Source organism: Theobroma umbraticum, unplaced genomic scaffold (genome assembly GCF_002168275.2).
Source record: "Theobroma umbraticum cultivar Fairchild unplaced genomic scaffold, ASM216827v3 scaffold_12.0, whole genome shotgun sequence".
Taxonomy (NCBI): Eukaryota; Viridiplantae; Streptophyta; class Magnoliopsida; order Malvales; family Malvaceae; genus Theobroma; species Theobroma umbraticum.
In genome coordinates this window covers 1408329-1430563 of record NW_018397272.1, presented here as the reverse complement: position 1 = coordinate 1430563, position 22235 = coordinate 1408329, and the positions used below count along the sequence as shown (strand labels likewise).

The 22235-nt window shown below is 32.2% G+C and overlaps 1 protein-coding gene across 1 annotated transcript; it reads right to left on the bottom strand.

Moving 5' to 3' along the window:
• Window positions 1-553: 553 nt before the first annotated feature.
• Window positions 554-3766, bottom strand: LOC110426777 (uncharacterized). Its single transcript, XM_021442082.2, has 5 exons — window positions 3533-3766; window positions 3188-3237; window positions 1661-1784; window positions 1433-1540; window positions 554-1328 (listed from the first exon to the last, which is right to left on the bottom strand). Exons 1-5 carry the CDS (start codon window positions 3699-3701, stop codon window positions 709-711), a joined length of 1071 nt encoding a protein of 356 aa, XP_021297757.1. The 5' UTR covers window positions 3702-3766; the 3' UTR covers window positions 554-708.
• Window positions 3767-22235: the final 18469 nt, after the last annotated feature.

Below are 22235 nucleotides of genomic sequence, written 5' to 3'. Positions count from 1 at the left end.
TGTTAATCATGTCTTATTTATTACACGGATTGACACACATTGAGATTTAAACTTCTATCATTGTAGGTATTTTATTACCTTAGGAGCCCAGAGGTACATATTGCTATCTGCACTTTAAAGTAACGATATGATTATTTTATAAATACTAGCCATAGCGTTCACTAAATTCCATTGATCAAAGCATAACAAGGTTCATTTTGTTGAGCATATCACAAAATTGTTGAAGTTAATGCTTGCATGTATCAAGTGGATAAAATGACAACTGACAGTCCAATTGGATATCATGCATGTTTGGATGTGTTTTGCTTAATGTTGAAGACTTCTACGTCGAGCTATGCATGTTACTATGATAATCATGTTTTACACTTGTTTCTCATGTATTAACAAGTGTTATAACTATTGATAATATGTGTTAATGAAGCTGTGTATATATATGTTGAATATGAATGAATCTAGTGTGGTCTTCTCTCTTCGTTCATCTCTGTTTAAGAGATATAACACAGAGGTTGTGTTATCATTTGCTCTCTTTCTCCCAAAACACAACAAAAATTACTTGCACTAAACAAGTTTTTTCCCATTTCTGAGCAGAAACAATTAAAATCAGGGATACATTATTGTTCCAAGTTTTTATGAGGTTACAACAAGATCATTAAAGGACTAAACCAAACATTTTAGCTGTCGTGGAAATGTTTCAAACCCCAGGTTTCTCTACGATGAAATCGAAAACTTGAACAGCATAATATGCTCGTATTCCTTTCCAGGATAAATAATAGTTGAAGGGAAGTTAGGATGATTCACAGAGTCAGGGAAGCCTTGAGTCTCTAAACATAAAGCTCCGTGAGGTTGATAGACGTATCCACCTTTTCCCTTCACATCTTTCAGGAAATTTGCAGTATAGAATTGCACACCAGGTTGATTTGTCGACAGCTCCATAACTCTTCCAGACTTCTTATCCTTCACGACAGCTACTTTCTTAATCTTTCCAGGAGCACCATCAAGCACGTAGTTGATATCATAACCACTAGGAAGTTTATTGATTCTGCTTCCAACAGTGTGGGGCTTTAGGAAATCATATGGAGTTCCCTTTACAGAAGCAAATTCGCCAGTGGGAATAAGCTGGCTATCAAGAGGCGTGTACTGGGAAGCAAAAATCTGGACTTCTTCAGATAAAATATCACCACTATTGTGATTACCAAGGTTCCAGTATGTATGTTGGGCGAGATTCACTGGAGTAGCCTTGTTTAGAGCTTTGGCTTTCATTGTCACAGTCAGCTTGTTACCAGGGAGAAGGGTATAGGCCACCGTGACTTTGAGTGCACCAGGAAATCCTGTGAAATATATAAGAAATTAAATATCAGGAGAAAATTTCACCCTCTTATATATTTTCATTGACGAATTTCGAGGCCTGGATTGGCACAAATAGTGCACTAACCTTGTTCACCATCATAGCTGTCATAGGCAAAGACAATGGAAGGAGCATGACCATCTTTCTTATACTTCTCCACTTTCCAGACAACATCACTAAATCCAATGGGGCCACCTAATGTTCATTTAATTACAACATAAATATCATAAAAGAAGGATATAACATTAGGATCATTTAATTTAATTTGTTAAGTGAATTAGGACAAATCATGATGGAAATGAAGAATTAACTTACCATGAATCGTGTTATTGCCTTCATTAGGAATCAGTTTGTAATGGACTCCTTTCAAAGTAAATTGAGCGCCTGCAATTCGGTTAGCAACGCGTCCGACAATGGAACCAACGTAGGAAGTATCGTTCTGCAGAAATTACCAATTTTGTATGAAAAAAGAGCAGAATTAATGGAAATATAACGACAGAATAATGCGTAAAAGTAAAAATATAAGCAAAATAAATTTGTTTGATAAATTATTTTGATACTAAAATGTAACCCGGAGATGATAAGGGAAAGAATTTTATTTTGTTCAAAGAAAAATACGGAAGACAAGTATAAGAAAAGCAAATTCAAATTATTCCTTCTTCAAGATAATTAATATTAATAAAAACTTTCCCCAGGGAATTATCCATTCCGTAAGAGAGTCACGAAAAAACTATGAAAACTACTAGTCAAATTAGTACATTTTAGGGAGGCAGAAAAAGAAGATTTCATATTGACTGGTCAAAGTTTTATCCTCCTTCAACCAATACAAGCCATGTATCGTCAACAATTTAATTTTCAAAGGAAAAGATTGACTTTTCAAGTCTACTATAACAATGACAATAATTAATATCTCATCAAAAATGAAAAAAAAAAAGGGAAAAATGAGAATTATTAAAAGAATATTCTATGATTGTCACATAAATCTAGGCCTCCAGCTGTATAGTTCTCCACTATCTTTTAAGCTTTATAAATTCACACGAATCTTGTTTAGAATTATATAGAATATGAAATGAAACTATATATAAAGCACAATTTAATTTATTAGATTTCCTAAAATTAAACTATAACCTGAACTTAGTAGTTATGTACAGAATCTATCAATGATTACCAAGTTTTCAGGGGATAAATGCCAGTACAGAATCATCAAATCTGCCCACCATCAAAGTGTGTTACTATGGCATTGAATTTAGAGCAATCAGTGTTACAGTAAGCTTCTTAAAGACAATGACTACAATCCAAAAACATAGATTACAAAGTTGAATTTACAATAATAAATTGAATCAGATGTGGCTTTTTGGAGATTTTCTATGAGATGGAGGTTCATGTTAGAATCTCTGGTGGAATAGGTAAAAATTAGATGAGAAAAGGTTAACAAGCCAAACAAATTATATAAATTGTAGTATAATGGATAAAAGGACTGCCTTTGTCACTCATCACCAGTAGATCAGTCTCTTCGTTTAATAAAATAAAGTCAAATATGAACAAACAAAATGGAAATGCAGGAATATTTACACCAAAATAAAGGCCTTACTCTGCCAGATTCTTCAAAAGCAAAAATATATTCAATGAACAGGTTTTAGGGCAATCCAGCTGTAAGCTCTTCTCAAATTATTAATAATCTTGGAAGGAGCAATCAGGACCCACTTTACCATGTGCGTTTAAAATATAGAAGGAGACAGCAACGCGGATCTCTCCAAGAAAAACAATGTGATTTTGCATACAAAAAGCCAAAATATCAAGAAACCAGAAAAAGGCTGCAAATAAAGTGACGGAGATACATACCGTATACTCCTTGACAGAATCATATCCCAGAGCAATATCACCCAGTTTGCCTGAAAATTAGCAGAAACACGAAGACCAATAGATAGCATTAGAAGAACATCCTCCATTATATAATATCAAAAAGAAATATTTACCTAGATATAAGAAAATGGAAACTGATCGATGTTGAACTTGAAATAAACCATCAACAAAAAGATGAAACTTGAAAGAGATCAAGACACTGTTCAATGGTTATAACGTCTAACACTTCCCACTTGAGAGAATTAATTCTCCTTGTGTAACTCAAGGCTAATCCTTTATCACAATTGTCAAAAAGAAAGAAAGAAAAAGGACCAAGAAACAAACCATATTTGTCAGGGAGGACAACTTGGACAATAGTTGCACCCCAGTTGGTGAACTTCACAGACAAGTCCCCTTTCTTGAGCTCATATATCCCTACCTTCTCCTTTGTTGCAGAGCCAATGGCAATTGCAAAAGCAACTATCAATGCAAATAAGAAAGATATCTTGGCCATGTTTTGGATTGCAATGAGACAAAGCAGATGAGTCCTAAGGTATTTATAGGAAAAGTACGGGAGAGTCGATGTGTTTATTAAACCCAAAACAAAACATAAGAAAGTTTATTAAATATTTATCCAAATTAGAATACAGAACAGTCTAATTGTTTTTAATTGGTCCTACACCTTTGGTTTCTGGATGAACTCTTTTGACTTGGTGAAGGGTGCAGTTTTGAATGAAACTTCATTGTCCAAATTCAGGGTCCCCCCACTTGAATTATACATACAAACAAAAATGACTATTATATTATGCAGTTGAATGGCTAAATGAAGCTTCCCAATCGTGGACTTTCCAGCTCTAATTTCATATAGTCAGATACTGACAGCTTGGAAGCCGTAGCTTTTGCTAATTGATTATTATGATCTTCGTTCGGAATCAATTAGCCAAAAGGTTTTGCTCTCATGGTTTTAGGTTCTTAGTTATGAAGTAAACATTCGATGGTGACTTGGTGAGTTACCAACCAATGAATTGATTAGATTGATATAGTAGTAGTTTTCAACATTTGCTCAGATTCTTTCGTCAAATTAGAGTTTGATGGTTATGTGTCCTCTGAAGGATAATTTGCAAACTTGGAATCAAATATACCGTTGTTATCATTCGAAAAAGATTACATGTTTTACATAATACAGATGCTAAAGTTAGTATTTATGATTAATTAATCAATCCAGACCAAATTTTGTTGTTTCAGACACAGTTGGAAGAAATTTTTAACATTGTTCATATAAACTTACTGTTTCGAGAGTAATCTTACTAATTTTACGTTAGTAGACGTTTATGTTGAGCTATTGAATTGATAATCCAGAGCTCAAAGTTGCCTATCTAGATCGAGTCATTTACAGGGGAGCAAAAGACAAAATTATGTTCGTTTTGGGTTAAGAGCCATCTGATCAATTGTTAAAAGTTTCAAGAGTCTAAATGATATTATATAAATTGAACTTGCATGTGATACCACGGGAGAAAAAATTTTGAGAAACTGGGATACTAGGTGAGATGACAGCCATAAAATCAGTGGCAGATATAGACAATTCTCAGCTGTCTAGCTAAGGATGATGATGGGGGTGGAAGGCATTGATTACAAGTCATGTTCAATTATTTACGCATGCCGGCCACTTGCCTTATTCATTCATTTAACACATGGACATTTGCATTTTTTAAATCATATTATTTAATCTTCAAGAAACAAATTTGAGGGGAAGAAAATGAGGGGAAATTTGAGAAATTAGAGGAGTATAAATTATAATTTTTTTTAACAGATTCAAACTTAAAATTTTTTAATTTGAAGATTTTTAAATTTTAACAATTAAAATATCTCATTTATCAATAATAATATCTTAACTCTAATTATATATTCTAAAGTATTTAATTTAAAATTAAATCAATTTTATTGAGAAATTACCCGTCAATATTAATAAATTGCTACCTCTCTCAAATAGTAAATAGGAATTTGGTGTTTGTGTTGGTGATAAATTCTAATTAATGATATAGCTTGGCACCAATGAATTTGCACCTACAACTAATGTCAACAAAGCCATTGGCCCATCCTTCGTCGGTAATTCTCATTAAGGAAATTCGAATATTACAGTCTAACTCTAACATCATGATTGAGAATTTAGTGTTACTAAAGATATATAAATGTTAAATAATCTTATCAAGATAATAATCAAGTCTCCACCATTTTTATGCATTCAAAAACTCTGGCTACTTTCATTTTTGTAGACAAAGTAAAACTAATTGACAAGCTCAACTCCTTTAGAGGATCAAAGTACAAAATCATGTGGTCACTTTGCTTTAAACAATGTAAGTTAACATACTGATTAATCATTGTTATATATCCAACTGGTGGCCTAACTCAGTCTTGATTTAGACAAACTGGTGGCCAAAATCATTGTTATCCACCAGAAAGTCTAATAAATAAATGAATATTTTGATTAGCTAGTATCAAATAAAAGTTTATAATTATAAAATAAGTAATTGATCAAAATGCATTAATTTGAAGACAATATATAAATTTTACCAATTTCTTAAATTGCATTGCTTTTTTAATCGAAAGATGAACTACAAGGATGACATCTGCAAGATGAAGTAACATGATTATTAAAATAATTTATTTTAAGATAATAAATATAAATGAATGAAGAGAAATATTATCAAAAAGAGGAAAACTTTAAAATATTAAGTCAAAATCATATAGTTGTTAGAAATAGATTAAGTACCTTGATACACATTTCCTCTAACATTTCATAATGTGACAATTGGTTTTAATTCTTCCATATCTTCAAGCAATAGGCCATCGATTTTTACTAGACTTCCCCACAATAAAACTATCATGGATTTCATCCTACAATGATGTATAGAAAGTAAATTGTGGAAGTTAACATTATCTTCCTTCCTTAAAGACAAAGAATGTGGAGAACTAAGAAAATTAGGGTATGGTTTCCGATTCAGAAGAGAAAGAAAATTGAAGGCAGAGACGATTGTAGACCTCAACAAGGTAGGTATGGCTTCCACCTCAGAAGAGTAAGCAAATAGAAGGTAAAGAGGATTTAAAGTCCAAATTATATATGGTGTTTGTAGACAATTTATGCTTTAGGGTGTCCTAAAAAGGTATTGCAAGATGTATTTTATCTCTATGGCAGAGTTATGAATGTCTACATCCAAAACTAGATGGGATGAAGGAGAGAAAGGAATTCAACCTTTACATTCATAAGGTTCAAAGAAAAGAGTGAAATGAATCGCACAATAATTCAAAAGACAATAGAATCATCGTTGGAAGACACACCAACGTAAAAAAGGCTAGCTTTGCATGGGTTAATAAATTCCTTAAGTGAAAGTAGGAGGAGGCTAAACAACAATCCAGGCATTTACAAGCCAAGCAATTAATGTAGGGATGCAATAGTGAAATACAAATCATATAGCGAGGCCCTGATTAGGAGGCAATATCATCAAGCAAATGTAGGGGTGGATGTAGGAGAGGCATTTCAGCTTAAGGTTGGAAATAAGTGCTCTAAAGGATCGTTAACATAGAGAGTAAACATGGAAGTGATGTTGGTTTAAGGGCTGCGGGACTAAATAGTATAGAAAACATAAAACTGTTAGCTTTCACATCCCTTTACCACATGAAGAGATGGAATGGCTTGCAAAAAACAGTAGTGGTAAGTTACAATCTCGCATATACTTTGAACAAGTTTAAAGTGTTCCTTTGAAAGAGGGAATTTATGCATACATTAGGTCAGTTGAAAGTTTGCATGTAGTTTTAGTTATTTGAGACAAAGGAGAAATAGAGGATCTGCTCAGGAATCACAAAGAAATATTTGAGTGTTGGTTTGAAGAACTGTATCCTTGTTTCAAAATTTTTGCAAGAAGAGCTAAGAGGCTGTGGATGATGATTTAAAATGTGCTATTAAACCTATGGCATGAGTTTTTTTCTCAAAATTTTGGGCAATAGTTAGGGAATATTTGTAAGAATGGACAAGTAAATGAAGGAGCTGTTGTGTTTTGACCTTGCAATAATTCTGGCTGAGGTGGAAAACAAAATGCAGATTCATATGGCTGTAAAGGTATTAGTGAATGGCATCTCCTTCAAGCTAGGATTTTCCATTTTTAATTTGGATGATGAAGAGAAAATTATCTTATCCCAAGGTAGAGCTGTGAAGAAAAATTAGATGAGTTAGCTTAACCCATGGTGGTGGAGAACAGTGGTGCAATGAGCAATACCGAGACATGGAAGGTGGTGCTCCAAAGGAAAAGTTGTTTCAAACTTCTAATGGCAAGTCAATGGAAACTAGGCTGTGTCGGAGAAGTCACATGGTAAAGCTGGACAATGATGTCCAATTTTTGCTCAGAGCAGAGTCCCTTTCAATTTGTTTGGCAATTGGCTTTATGTTGTAAGAAGAAATACAAAAAGGCGGAAAGGCCGAAAAGTGCCGGGATAAAGCAGTCTAGTTAGCATATGTCATCCAAGGATACGCCTACTACTTTTCCCTTAATTGTTTCAAAGTGGGTTGGGCTTAGGTGTAAAGGTTAACCCTAGTTCCAACCATTATAGAGATTTTGGAGGCTGTGGATCGAGCTTTTTGTTAAGTAGAAATGTACCATGGGCAGAATATGGAAGACATCGTCAATGGGTGAAACTTGATAGGATTATGGACAAACTTCAACTTGAGGTTGATGGAATAAGGGCTGATATGAGTAAGCATGATATGATTAAAATATATAAAAGGGAGGAGGAAAATAGTAATAGAAAGGAAATATGGGAGACTAAGGAAGAAAATAACCAGCAAATTGAGAAACAAGAGGATTTCTTCGACACTTGGAAAAAGGAATCTTATGAATGAAATAATTGAGGTTATTTAGGGAAAGACAAACAACCATAATAGCTCAGGGATGAAGTTAGAATTTGATGATGAAATTAAGATATGAACTTTGCAATATTATGGGAGGCAAAAGTTACTTGAGAACTAAAACAACATTTGTTCTTGCTGTTCAAGGATAACAAGATGATGATGGTGGAGACATCTAGGAAATTAGAGGAAAGGGATAAAGCAGAAATACAACATTGAAATTTGTTGTCGGTTGCCATAGGGGTAAGTTTCTTGACTCAATGAAACTCTTAACTTCGAATGTGTGAGCAATAGAGAGAAAGGAGAAAAATAGGTGGCTAGAAACATTAATCAGTAGAGTAAAACCAAATTGTGTTTTAGTACAATAAACTAAATTGCAAAAGGTTGAGGAAAAATTTTATAGGGGTTATGGTGGAATGCGAAAGTGCTTGGTAGTCATCTAAGATAGGATGCAGCATCAAAGGGTTGATCACTATAGGGAATAAGCCCTTTTTTTTAAAAAAAAAAAATGGAATCATGCATTCAATCACAGTCTTACATTTTGCTTATTAGTTTTGTTGAAAAATGAAAAATGAAACGTTTATGCTCTTAATGTGGATGTTGACAGCCAGACTCTTTGAGAGGAATTAAATAGAATTATTAACAATAACTCATTTCCTTGGATTCTTGAAGGGGGTTTTAATGTTGTGAGGTGTCTTGATGAAAAGATTGCAAGCTATAACAACCATAGAGCAATGGATTGGTTTAATGATTTTATTAACATTATAGAATTAATGGATTTGCCTACGGTAAGAGGAAAATTTCATGGTGCAGCAATAGAAGTGAACCATCTATTAGCAAATTGGATATATTTTTCGGTGGTAGTGGAATTATTAGAAATCCAATCGCAGTCCAGAGATGCTTACATTCGTCATTATCGAATCATAATCCTATTATGTTGGAAGATGTAGACGTCAATTAGGGCTCAAGACCATTCAAGTTTTTCAAATTGGCTTAAGGAAAAGAGCTTTCAAGGGATGTTCACAAGGGCATGGAAGGTGACAAAAGATTCCAAGTACAAAGGACTATCGTATAGATTAAAGAAAATGTAACCATTGTTTAAGAGTTGGCAAAAAAGGACTTTTGATAGAGATCAAAGACATATACAACAATTGGAAAAGGAAATTTACAACATGACGAAAAACCCGTAGCTGAAAAGATTGATGATGATAAAAGGAATTTGATGTTAAGTAAGAAAGCAGAGCTTTGGGATTTATACAAAGTTGAAAAAAGGGCTTGACATCATAAATCAAGAATGAAATGGTTCTTTGAAGGCAATAAGAATACAAAATGCTTTCATATGATAAAATAATAAATAAAAGCAAAACATTTTATAAATGCCTTAGCTTGACCTACAACTATGACCATGCAATCTTATAAATCTCCACCTTGTATCATCTTCAAAATTTCAACAAATCACTCGAATAGAAAAAAAAAATGCAAATGATAACACATTTATACTTAGACACATAAACTCTTATAAGCTTCAACTCTAATGGCATTCAAAGAGAACATGTAGCAATGTTACCTCCTCGTCAAAATAGACACAACAACTAGTTTCACATGTAATCCTCTCATATACAAAGACATCCTTATGGTGATAATTGTAAATTTATTGTTGTAATTTATCCTTTACCATAGTTAATGTAATGCATAGTTAAACACTAACTATAGTTGGTTAGTTTAGTTGCATTACATTTTTACCCTTTGCTTGTTATATTACAAACTAACCAGCATATGAATATGGTTAGCTTTTTATGTACACTTCAACAGCTTTAACTCAACCAAACAAAGTTGCAACGGTGAATTCAACTCTAGTAGGTAAGTATGCTAGTCTTTTTGTCTTTGCCAATCATAATATGAGTTCATTTGCTTATGTTAACAATTTACAAATTCTAGCATGTTCAATGTTGAATAATGGAGCTTGGATACTTGACACTAGTGCTACTGATCATATAACTAGTAATTTTAATTGTTTTACAGCATATAGAGAAGTTCAGAATATGTTTGTTCAATTACCTAATAAGACAAATATTTTACTCTCACATATAAGCAATATTAAGATAGGGAATTTGGTTTTGAAAACTATTTTGAGTGTATCTAATTTTATTTTCATTCTTATTTCTGTTCATAACTTAGCTAAAAGTCAAAAACGATATTTAACATTTACTTACTCATATTGCATAATATAAGACCAATTTCTTGGAAAGTGATTGGGGGTGCTAAAGTGTGAGATGGCTTATCTTTCTTAAATAAGGAGTTGGATACACAATTGCTTCAACAATTTCAAAATGATAGCCAAACTGTTTTTCCTTCTATAAATACTTGTACACATTTTTCAAATAAGTTAGATTTGTGGCATTTTAGATTAAGGCACATTCCACCCAACAAAATAAACCACATTCATCAAATTTTCCCTAATGTTTCATGTACAAATAGCTTTCTATGTGAGATTTTTCCACTAGCAAAATAGAAACAGGCTTCCATTTCCTATTCATGTACCTATTGTTACTTTTGCTTTTGAGTTTATAAATGTTGATAATTTATGGCCATATGAAGTTTTTACAGTTTCTAGACATCGTTATGTTCTTATTGTTATGGATGAATTTACAAGATTTGCATGGATATTTTTAATGAAACATAAATTAGAAGTTACTACTATTTTCCCTGCATTCTATAACATGGTTTTAAATAAATTTAATGTTTCCTTTAAGCACATAACGTCTAATAATGCTTTTGAATTTCATCTCAATGATTTTTTTTTTTTTTGCATCTGAAGGCATTGTTCACCAACTTTCTTGTGTTGACCCCCAACAAAACAACATTGTTGAAAAAAAATATAATCAGCATCTAATAGGTGTAGCCTAACCACTCTTGTTTCAAGCATCTCTTCCTTCAAAATTTTTGGGTGATGCTATTTTAGTTGCTGCTCATATCATAAACAAAATTCCAATAGCTATTTTACAACATGCTACACCTTTTGAGATATTATATAAAAAAAACCATCATATTCTCATCTTTAGATCTTCGATTCATTATGTTTTGCATCAACTTTATCTCATATGTTACCTTTAAAATTGGCTTTAGTTTTGAAATCACAAAATTCAATGATTTAAATATGTTTGTGAGCCTAAAATAAAAATCCTTGAATTGAAAGAAATTTCCTTAGAGAGTTTTTAAAGTTTTTTGTGAAAGATAAAATTACCTAAATGCTTTAGAAACAAGTTTCAACAAAGAAGAATCAACTTATAAAAGTGAAGTGTAAAGCTGTGAAAGATAGAAAGTCATATTTCTTATTTGTAACAGGAAGGAATCAACTTATCAAAGAGTGGACCATCAATTCTCATAAATAAAAAGCTACTAAACTAGAAGAATCAAGCACTCAAAAAGCAAAAGGTCAATTCCTGTGAAGGCAAAAGAATAAGAAAGAAGCACTAGATGACAAGAATCAACTTCTCAAGTCTCCAATGATCTATTCCTTAAGGCAAAGTGAAGAAATGTTGGAAACGTGTTGAAGAAGCCAAAGGAGATAGGGAAATTTGTTAAAGAAGTTAAAGGGAAAATTTGAGCAAGAAAACTAAAGTTTGAAATTTCTAAACAACACTTAAATGCCATGAAGAATCAACTTCTTAGAAATCGAATGACTGATTCCTGTGAAATAAAATGTCTTAATTTTTAAGCAGGACAAAAAAAATCGACTTCCAAATGGACGAATGTTCGATTCCTAAACAACAAAGAGCATCAGGCCTAAAGCTAAAGCATTAAGAATTGACTTTTCGTTAGGTAATGTTTGATTCATGAGGATTGATAGATTTAACTCACGTGGCCCTTATGGTTTGAATTTTTGAATTCCCCTTTTGCTCTAATGGCCAAATTTCGTGAAACGCTATATATATCTCCAAAAGCTCCATTTCAAACAAAAGAGAGAACCAAGAAAAGAAAAGGAAAGTGTACTTCATTTCAAGAAGAGAGAAAACCCTTATTTCTCAAGATCATATCTCTCAGTCTACAAATCTTCTTAAAAACAGAGCATTAACTGAAAGCTTAATTTTGTTTATCCTTGCTTCATTTTCTTGTACTCAAAATCTTTGATTAGCCTAGCTAGAGGCACTACATCTTGTGATCTAATTTTGTAAAGGTTATACCTCATTGAAAAGGTATATATCTTACACTTGAGCCTTGAAAAGTAAGCTTGGTTATACCTCAACTGCAAAAGGAAAGGTTGTGCTTTAACATGTGAAAAGGTAGTGATTTGTGATAAGTTATGCTTTAACGTTGAAAAGGAAATGATTGTAAATTTTATGCCTTAACCTAGTTAAGAAAGCAGCATTTAATGGATTCAAACTCCTTGTGATACCAAGAGAAAGGACGTAGGCATCATCAAGGTCGAACCTTTATAAAAATTGTGCCTAAGTGTTTTTTTCTCTTCCTTTCTCCTTTCATTTGTTGTGATTAACTTTGAATGCTTTTATCTTCTTGATTTGTGCTTGAAGTTTTATGCTTTATCTATTCTTGAGGGAAAGGAGAAAGTTTTAATTTGAAAACCCAATTCAAACCACACCCCCCCCCCCGCCCCCTTTTAGGTATATTTCACAAGCTTCTTTACCTAACATCATAATAGGAAAAAATTTAAACCTAGAGCACAAAAATGTATTTTTTAAATGTTATCTTTTGAGAATTAAAGGTTACAAGCTTTGTGATCTTGTTAAACATATTGTTTTTGTTTCTAAAAATGTCATTTTTCATGAGCATGTTTTCCCTTCTCAAATTAAAGAAAATGTTTCTAATTTTGATAATTCTTGTCATTTTCCACATGTTCATATCCCATTTGATTTTGAACATGTATCTATTGATGTTGCTCAACCACACACACATACTGATTCTTTGAATTCTGATTTTGTTGATGCCCAACATCATTCTATTATTATTGTTGATTCTAAACTTGTTTTTAGCCCTATCTCAAAACTTGTTAATAGCATTTATGTAGATGATATTATTTCTTCCAATAATACCCTTGCAAATACTAACTTGCCATATTTGAATATTCATAAAATTACACATTCTTCTGTCCTATCTATTGATTCTTCATATGCCTTACGACCTAGAAAAAGCACTAAATAGAACAAACCACCCAAATATCTTAAAGCCTATCATTGTACCTTTTTTTCAAAAAACCAACCTTGTCACTAAACATACCATTACTCAATTTCTATCAAGTGACTAACTTTCTTATAAACACAAAGTATTTATAGCTTCTTTATCTCATATTCCTAAACTAACCTACTACCATTGAGCTATTTCTAGCTTTATTTCAGAACTTGTTTATAGCATTTCTGCAGATATTATTATTTCTTCTAATAATACCCGTACATATATTAACTTGCCATATTTGAATTGTCATGAAATTACACATTCTTCTATCCCCATTTACTGATTCTTCATATACCTCATAGCCTAGAAAAAGCATTAGATAGAAAAACCACCTAAATATCTTGAAGCCTATCATTATACCTTTCCTTCAAAAAACAAACCTTATCACCAAACATCCTGTTACCAAATTTTTGTCTAGTGACCAACTTTCTTGAAAACGTAATTTTTACAACTTTTTAATCTCATATTCTTGAATTAACCTATTGCCATCAATCTATTTCTAGCCTTATTTCAAAACTTCAAATAGCAATTTTACAGATGTTATTATTTCTTCCAATGACACTCCTGCACATACTAACTTGCCATTTTTGAATTCTAATGAAATTGCATATTCTTCTATCTCATCTATTGATTCTTCATATACCGTACAGCTTAGAAAATGCACCAGACAAAAAAACCACACAAATATCTTGAAGCCTATCATTCTACCTTTTCTTTTAGAAAACCAACCTTGTCATCAAACATCCCATCACTCAATTTTTGTCTAGTGATCAGTTTTCTTATAAAAACAAAGTTTTTACAACTTTTTTATCTCATATTCTTGAACCAACCTATTGCTATCAAGTTATAAAACATACTCAATGCAGAAAGGTTACGAAATGTGAATTAGATGCTTTAGAGGCTAATAAGACTTGAACTATGATGCCTTGACTTGCTAATTGTCATGCAATTGGATGTAAATGGGTCTACAAAGTTAAGTTGAATGCTAATGGTAGCGTTTATAGGTATAAGGCTTAATTAGTTCCCAAAGGTTATTATAACCAAAAAGGTGGAATTGATTATCAAGAGACATTTAGTCTTGTAGAAAAACACACAACTGTGAGATTTTTCTTAGCTTTAGTGGCTACTAAATGTTGGTTTGTTACTCAACTCAATATTAATAATGTTTTCTTGAATAGTGATTTGGATCAAACTATTTTTATAGAGCTGCCACAAGGTTATCAAGATGGGAGGAAGTGTTCTGCTAGTGTTCAAATGGTGTGTAAATTGCACAAGTCATTGTATGGTCTTAAACAAGAGTTAAAAGAATGGAACTATAAGTTTACTAGTTGTTTTGTGGCCTATGGGTTTAAACAATCTAAAGGTTGATTGTTTTTTGTTCACTAAGTGATGCATGATGGAGGGTTTATTGCCTTGTTAGTCTTTGTGGATGATATCGTCATTGGTAATACTTCCATGGATCTTTGTAATGAAGTTAAAAATTACCTAATTTCAAATTTCAAACTCAAAACTTAAGGAAACTGAAAAACTTTCTCAAGTTGGAGGTTGCAAGATCACCAAATAGTTTTTTTTTTGTCAAAAAAAGTATACTTTGGAGGAATATGGGTTATTAGGTGCAAAACCAACTTCAACATCTATTGATTATCATCATAAAATGTTTAAGGCAGCAAAAGGAAAACAGTTAAAAGAAAGCACTTTTTATAGACAACTAGTAAAAAAGCAATTATATCTCACATTTACTAGATTGGATATATCTTTTGTTGTTCATGTACTTTCTCAATATATGGACAAGCCTAGTGGAATCATTTATAAGCAACATTTCAAGTTTTGAGATAACTTAAAAAAGCACTTGGTTAAGGTATTTTGTTCTTTGTTGATTCTAATTTGTGTTTACAAACATATAGTGATAGTTATTGGGTTGGATGCCTGGATACTAGGAGGCCTATGACTGATTATGGCTTGTTACTTGAGCAGTCATTGATTAGCTAGAACTAACAAAGTGTAGTAGCAAGAAGTTTAACTGAGGCTAAATATCTAGCAATGGCAGCAGTTTGTTGTGAAGTGATATGGCTACTATATCTGCTTAAGGATTTTAACGTGGAGCATTTGGGTGTAATGAAATTATTTTGTGATAATCAATCTGCTCTTCTTGTTTGTAAAAATTCCATCTTCCATGAATGCCAAGGCACATAGAAATTGATTGCCATTTCAGTCAAGATAAGGTGGTTGAAAGAGTTATCGAGCCTTGTTATGTCTCAACAAAATTACAGCTAGTTGACTTTTCTATAAAAGGATTACAATGGAGGCCATTTCATTCACTTTTATGCAAGATGAGTCTTATAAATATTCAAAACACTCATCTTGAGGGAGAGTGATAAATGTAAATTTGTTGTTGTAATTTATCCTTTACCATAATTAGTGTAGTGTATAGTTAAACATTGACTAGAGTGAGTTAGTTTAGCCGAATTACATTTTTTTTTTGAAAATAAAATGGGTATCTCATTCCATTAAATAAAAAATCAATGACAATATGAATAGGAACAATAACTAATAAAACACTCTTTGTACATCCCACCTTCATCACATGCTAGTTCATAAACATTAGGTCTTATTAAAAAACCTTTACATGGAAAAACCACTTGGGAAAAAACTATGGATGAGGAAAAAGTGTACCCAATCTATAATGAAACAACAATTCTCATCCTTTATTTAATTCTAATAAATCAAAAAAGTGTCAATGCATCTCTAAGTAGAGCATTTTGGATTAAGCTTGGCATTAAAGAAGTATCCTTTCAAAACATTTGTTCTGCATTCAAATCCTTCATCCAATTTGCAATTGAGTAAGCCACAGAATTGTTATCCCTTGAAGTAAAATTAATGGATCCACATCATGTTTTGTCCATCATCAACACACAATCTTCTACCAAGTGCCTTACAGCTCCTTTGAAATTTTTGCCTTTTATCCATCCAACTAATATTTGGTTTTCAACCTATATCTCATTGATTATTATTTGTTCTTCATAACATTTCAATAAAGCCCATTTAAGATCCCTCAACTCAACTTCAATGACATCTAAGTTATGTTGGAATTGTTTACCTCCTGCAAATATCAGGTCACTAGTAGTATCTCGCACAACAAAACTTGTTGCCAGCATTTTATTTTTAGCTTTGTCAAAAATCATAACATCAGTATTAATCTTTATTCCACTTGGACATCTCCATGATACCACTTGATCTAGTACTTGACTTGGAAAACTAAAAATAGTTTTTTTTCTTATCTATACAACTTAATCATATTTAGCTTGTGACCCCATAACTTTAATAGGCACTAGCTTCTGACTTTAAAAAATAATTAATTATGTGCTTTCCACAATGCCCAAGGCACACAAATAATTTCTTCTAGGTCTTTTCTACTTATTTGTAAGCATAACAAAGACCACCAGTCAAACAGAGATAGAAAATGTTGGCCAAGATATATAAACCCCCATTTCGATAATAGCCAGACAACTCGTGCATAGTGACAATTACAAAGGCAGGGTAAATCTATCTCATCAGTCTCACCACAGAAACTACATAGGTTTTCCATATTAATATGTCTTCTAATTGAAGCATCACAAGTTGGTAAAATTCCTTTAAAGGCTTTCCAAGCAAATAGAAGGATTTTATGAGGAATGGAAAAGGATTGTTGATAGTCGATTTTGCTTAATATTTATTCTTTAAAAATTCATTTTATCGCGTAACATTATATAAAGAATAATGAGAACAACCATTATAAATCAAACACTACTTCACGCAAAACAACTAGAATAAGTGGAGCATTACTCCATGTGGAACATTTAATACAAGTAGAACAACTATGTTGTACAAAATAACAATTTCACATAGATGATAGTGAAAGTAATCCGGAATAGGTGACAAGATTCATAGGATACTTTCGTATTAAGATGTTCTAGAGAGTTTGGCTTGATGTCTTAGATATGGAGGTAGTTAAGAGGTCTCTCTTAATTTTTCCTGAAGTACAAGTGTTTTCTGTTTTTTCCTTATTCTCTTATACTTGTTCACGTACAGCCTTTTTTCTTATACCTGTTCATGTACAGCTTCCTCTCTTGTACCTGTTCACGTATAGCATTTCTTTATTAACTCCTACTCGAGAACAAATTTTATTAAACATAATTACTTCAATGGTCACATAATAAGTTTTTAACTGTTACTCAACATTAGCTCTTAGTAACGGTTACCTAACATTAAAACTCTCCTTAATGATATCATTCATTACGTGTATTAAAACCTTTTCTTGTAACTATTTTTTTTGACACTAGATATATAGAGCCTTCACAACTCAAAAAAGGGACTTTCAGAACTACTGAACTCTCACTCAAATCTTTTCTCCTTAGCCTATTCTCACTCAGAATACTTATTCTTTTTTTATTCTCTTCCACCTGCCACAACATTTAGTGCTTCAGAAATTGCTCCAATCTTCCTCTCCGTCACCTCCAATACATCCCTTACTTGTTTGCAACGCTTCCTTTTCTTATCACAAGAACCCTATTTACAGGGAACATAGTTTTTTTCACATTGGCATAAGGCTGTAAGATGAGTTTGTTCCATCTATAACTATAGTACTACATGCTAAGACAAATCTCCGTATTCCATATAGTATGCAATAATCATTTTTCACTAATATTTCAGAGCCATCTCTTATCTTCCATATTAGTCTTTTCTGGATAGCTGTTTGACTTTTTCTTATTTTACGTCATATATAACTTTGGTTTGCATCAACTAGGGCATTTACAAATTCAGAATTCGAGAAGTATCTTTCTTTGAGCACATTGTACACCAAAGTAGGTTTTTGCATTTACAATCTCCAAGCTTGCTTTGCCAACATTGCAAGATTGAAATTCCTTGTGTCCTTGAAAACCATTCCTCTAGAAAATTTTGACGAACACATGCTTTTCTAGTTCTTCTAGTGTATTTGTTATCATTTTCCATCTCCACTCTATCAAAATTGAGCAATGGCAGAGTCAATTTCTTTACATAACTAGTCTGGCAATTTGAAGTAGCTCATCACATATGTAAGAATGGATTAGGCCACCAATTTAATAAGGACTTCTTTACCTGCAGCAGAGAATAACTTATTTTCCAATTAGTCATCATTTTCAAATCCTCTCCTTTACATAATTAAAGATTTGTTTCTTCGACCAAATCCTATCAAAGGCATACCCAAATATTTACCACCCCATCTATCTTGATTAATTCCCATTGTTTGGCAAACTTTTTGGATAACAATCTCACTTGTATTGTTACTGAACATCAATGCTGACTTATTCAAATTTATTTTTTGTCCTAAGGCTCATTTATACATCTCCATAATTTCTCTTTTAATGGCAACCTTTCGTCTCCTAGCTCTTCCAAAGATCATGCCGTCATTTGTAAAAAATAAATGTGTAATTTTAGGGCCCTTTGTACCACTTTTCACCCTTGTTATATTCTTTCTATATACAGCCATATTCAATAAATCAATTAAAGCCTCTGAAACTATCAAAAACAAAAATGGAGAAAGAAGGTCACCTTAGCGTAACCTTCTAGCTAGTATAAAAGATTTATCTAAAACAACATTAATCAGAATAGAGTATGAAACTAATGAAATGCATTTTATGATCATTTCCACAAACCTACCTCTGAAACCTAAATTTTCCAAAATCTCTTGAATAAAAAGCCACTCAACTCTATCATAGGCTTTGCTCATGTCTAATGTAAGGGCGAAGTTTCCATCTTAGCTCTATTTTTTATTATGCATGTAATGGATGACTTCATGTGCCACAATGACATTTGAAAATAAGCCTTTTTCAAACAAAGGTGCTTTTATTTGCAAAGACTATATCAAGTAATACCAGTTTTAACCTATTAGTTAATATGTTGGAGGTCATTTTGTAACCTACATTACATAAACTAATAGGTCTACACTAACTGACTTACTCAAGTTGATTTACTTTTGAAATAAGGACAATATTTGTATTATTGATCTTTGGAGAGATTGTTCTGCCTTCAAAAAAATCAACCACAAATTTGTGTATAGAACTTCTTAATTTTCTCTAGTACTTTTGGTAGAATATCGTTGGTAACCCAACTGGCCCTAGAAACTTAGTAGGATGCATCTAAAACAAAGCAACTTTGACTTCTTCCAAAGTAATTTCTGTATTTAACATATCATTCATCTTTTCATTCACTTTCTATTATACTCCCATTGAATTCTCCTCTAGCTATGAAACACCTGAAAAAGAAAACAAACATGTAAAATAGCCATTAATTTCAGTAAATATATCACCTGGTGGATCCGTCCACTCCTCATTATCTTTTTTTAAAATCCAAATAGTATTTTTCCATTTCTTTTTGGATACTTTACCATGAAAGGATTGTGTTTTTGTCCTCCTCTTTAACAATCAACCCTAGATCATTGCTTCCACATATTTCTTCGATTTTCATCAACTCATTAAATTCCCCTTAAATCATTTTAATATGTTGGTGTCCATTCCTAGACTCATAGTCTTTTTGAAGATCATCTCGTTTCCTCTTGATATTCAATTGAATTTCCTTCTGTGGGTTTGATTTAATAGTCATGAATTTCATTTTAACCTAAGTTAACATGTTAACAAAATCCCATGAAAGCATTTCATTGTTCGCTAATTCCTCAATTATGACTTTAACACAATTTTCATCCTTCAATCATGCCTTTTCGAAGTGAAACCTTTAGTGCTAGTTGACCCTCTTATGAAAAAATATATCAACATACAATGCCAAGTAGTCCAATGCTATTGTTACCTTAATAAAGGCACAAACTCTTGGAAACTTTACCAACCAAAAGCAACAACCTACAGAACTATCTAGATGACATCTGATAAAATCTTCTTTTGGAAACTTTACCAACCAAAAACAACAAGCTACAGAACTATCTAGATGACATCTGATAAAATCTTCTTCCTCTCTATTGTTTCACTATGTGTATTTAGGCCCTTAAAAGCCTAAATCTCTCAATCCACAAGAATTAGATGTGTCTCTAAATTCCTGCATCCAAACTTCACTTCTTTCAGCACCCCTATCCTCCTTGTTCACAAAGAAAATCTCATTGAAATCACCCTTATATAACCACAACAGTTAGGATTTTGAGCTTAAGAAAATAAAAAGATCCTAATTATTTTGTTTATCGTTCACCATTAGAGCTCCATAAAACCCCGTTAACTATTGTTTCTCATTGATATTTCAACATCAATGTGATTTTTTAAATAAGATTGGACTCCCACTTTAACTTCTTTTTTCCACAACAACGCTAATCCACAAGTTCTAACCATAACATCCCCTATCACGCAATTTCCAAAACCCAAAATCAACCTTACTCTTTCAATGTCAACTGAATTATTTCTGTTACCATTATGTCAAGATTTTTACCCCCAGTAAACATAAGGGACATATGAATTGTTTGAGGCTTCTCAAGGCCTTAGCAATTCTAGCTGACAAGTCTCGTTGATGGAAGTGGTGTAGGTCCCTCAGACCTTCAAGCACTATTGGTTCATGTAAATACTTGTTCCCCAATTTTGTTTCTTTCGTTTACTTCCAGCTTTTTCAACACTCATCAATTTTCTCTTCAATTTTTTCAATGACTTTCATAAGCATTTTACTAAGATTCGACCTCATGCTTAAACAAGAAAATAATCAAGAAATTAAAAGCATAACGCAGTAGAAAAATAAACTATCATTTAATCAGAGAAATAACCGAATTGTATAAGATCAATGTTTCTATTTTTCATGTAATTTTTCAAATTAATAAGGAACATTCATAAGTTTAAGAGTTACATACCTTACTCTATATATCGTAATTAAGAACCAATTAAATCAAAAAATGCTTGTGAGAAAGCAAGTAACCCGAAAAGAGAACAAATTAGTCTGAAATCTTGTAATCAAATCTTTGCTTCATGACCTTTAGATTTGTCAAATCTTCAACCATCCAAATGTTTAACCTGTAACAATAATCCACTCAGTGACCGAATAAGAACTTCTCAAAGATAAGATTTACTAATGCCAGCAAGTTTTGTTTCTAAAACAAAAAGACCAAAAGTTCTTGTCGAATTTTATTTCTGCAAGACAAAGAAAACTATTTTTTTCTTATTTTTATGAAATGGCTAAGAAGTGGCTGAAGGCTTAGAATTTTAGTTGGCTAACATAACATATTTATATAGCCAAACTAAGTTGTAACCCCTGATACAACAGTTGTATTTTTATTCAATTAAGTCCTTGTGAACTTAATTAATTTTTTATTTTAATTTGATTTATTTTAATTAAGTCTAACTTAATTAATTATCTTTATTTAATCCCAATCATGTCACTTAATGTGTGTCACCTATTCAGTTTCTAAAATATTAGTAATAAATATAAATTTTAATCAAATATCAATTTCATAATTAATTTATATTTATAGATCATCAGCGGCATCTAGCAATACATCATGATAGAGTCAATTGAAAAATTTGTCAAAGCCCTTCATTGATAAGCTTCATAGTGCAATATGATTTTTTCATCAAATATTCTAGATATGTCATAAAGCATGGCTCAGTGTCTACTTATGATATTCTATATTAGTTCTCATAATTCATGACTAACCTTATGAATTTATGAAGCTAACTTTCCTCAAATTCATCATGCTTTGCCCAAAGACTTTATACAAGTTAATTAAGAATTGAGAACAAGTGAGATACATCCCTTCATATTACTTAGGGTGATGAATCCTTTCTTAACCACTCATTCACCTTCGTATGCTTCATGGCATATCCAAAAACACACTATTTAAGCATCTGGTCACCTTCAAGACCCTAGAGGTGAAATCAAAGTATATCATTCCTCATACGAGAGGACCTAGTATCTCAAGTCCAAGGATTAGTAGCATGACTATCACATGAGAATATATTCCAT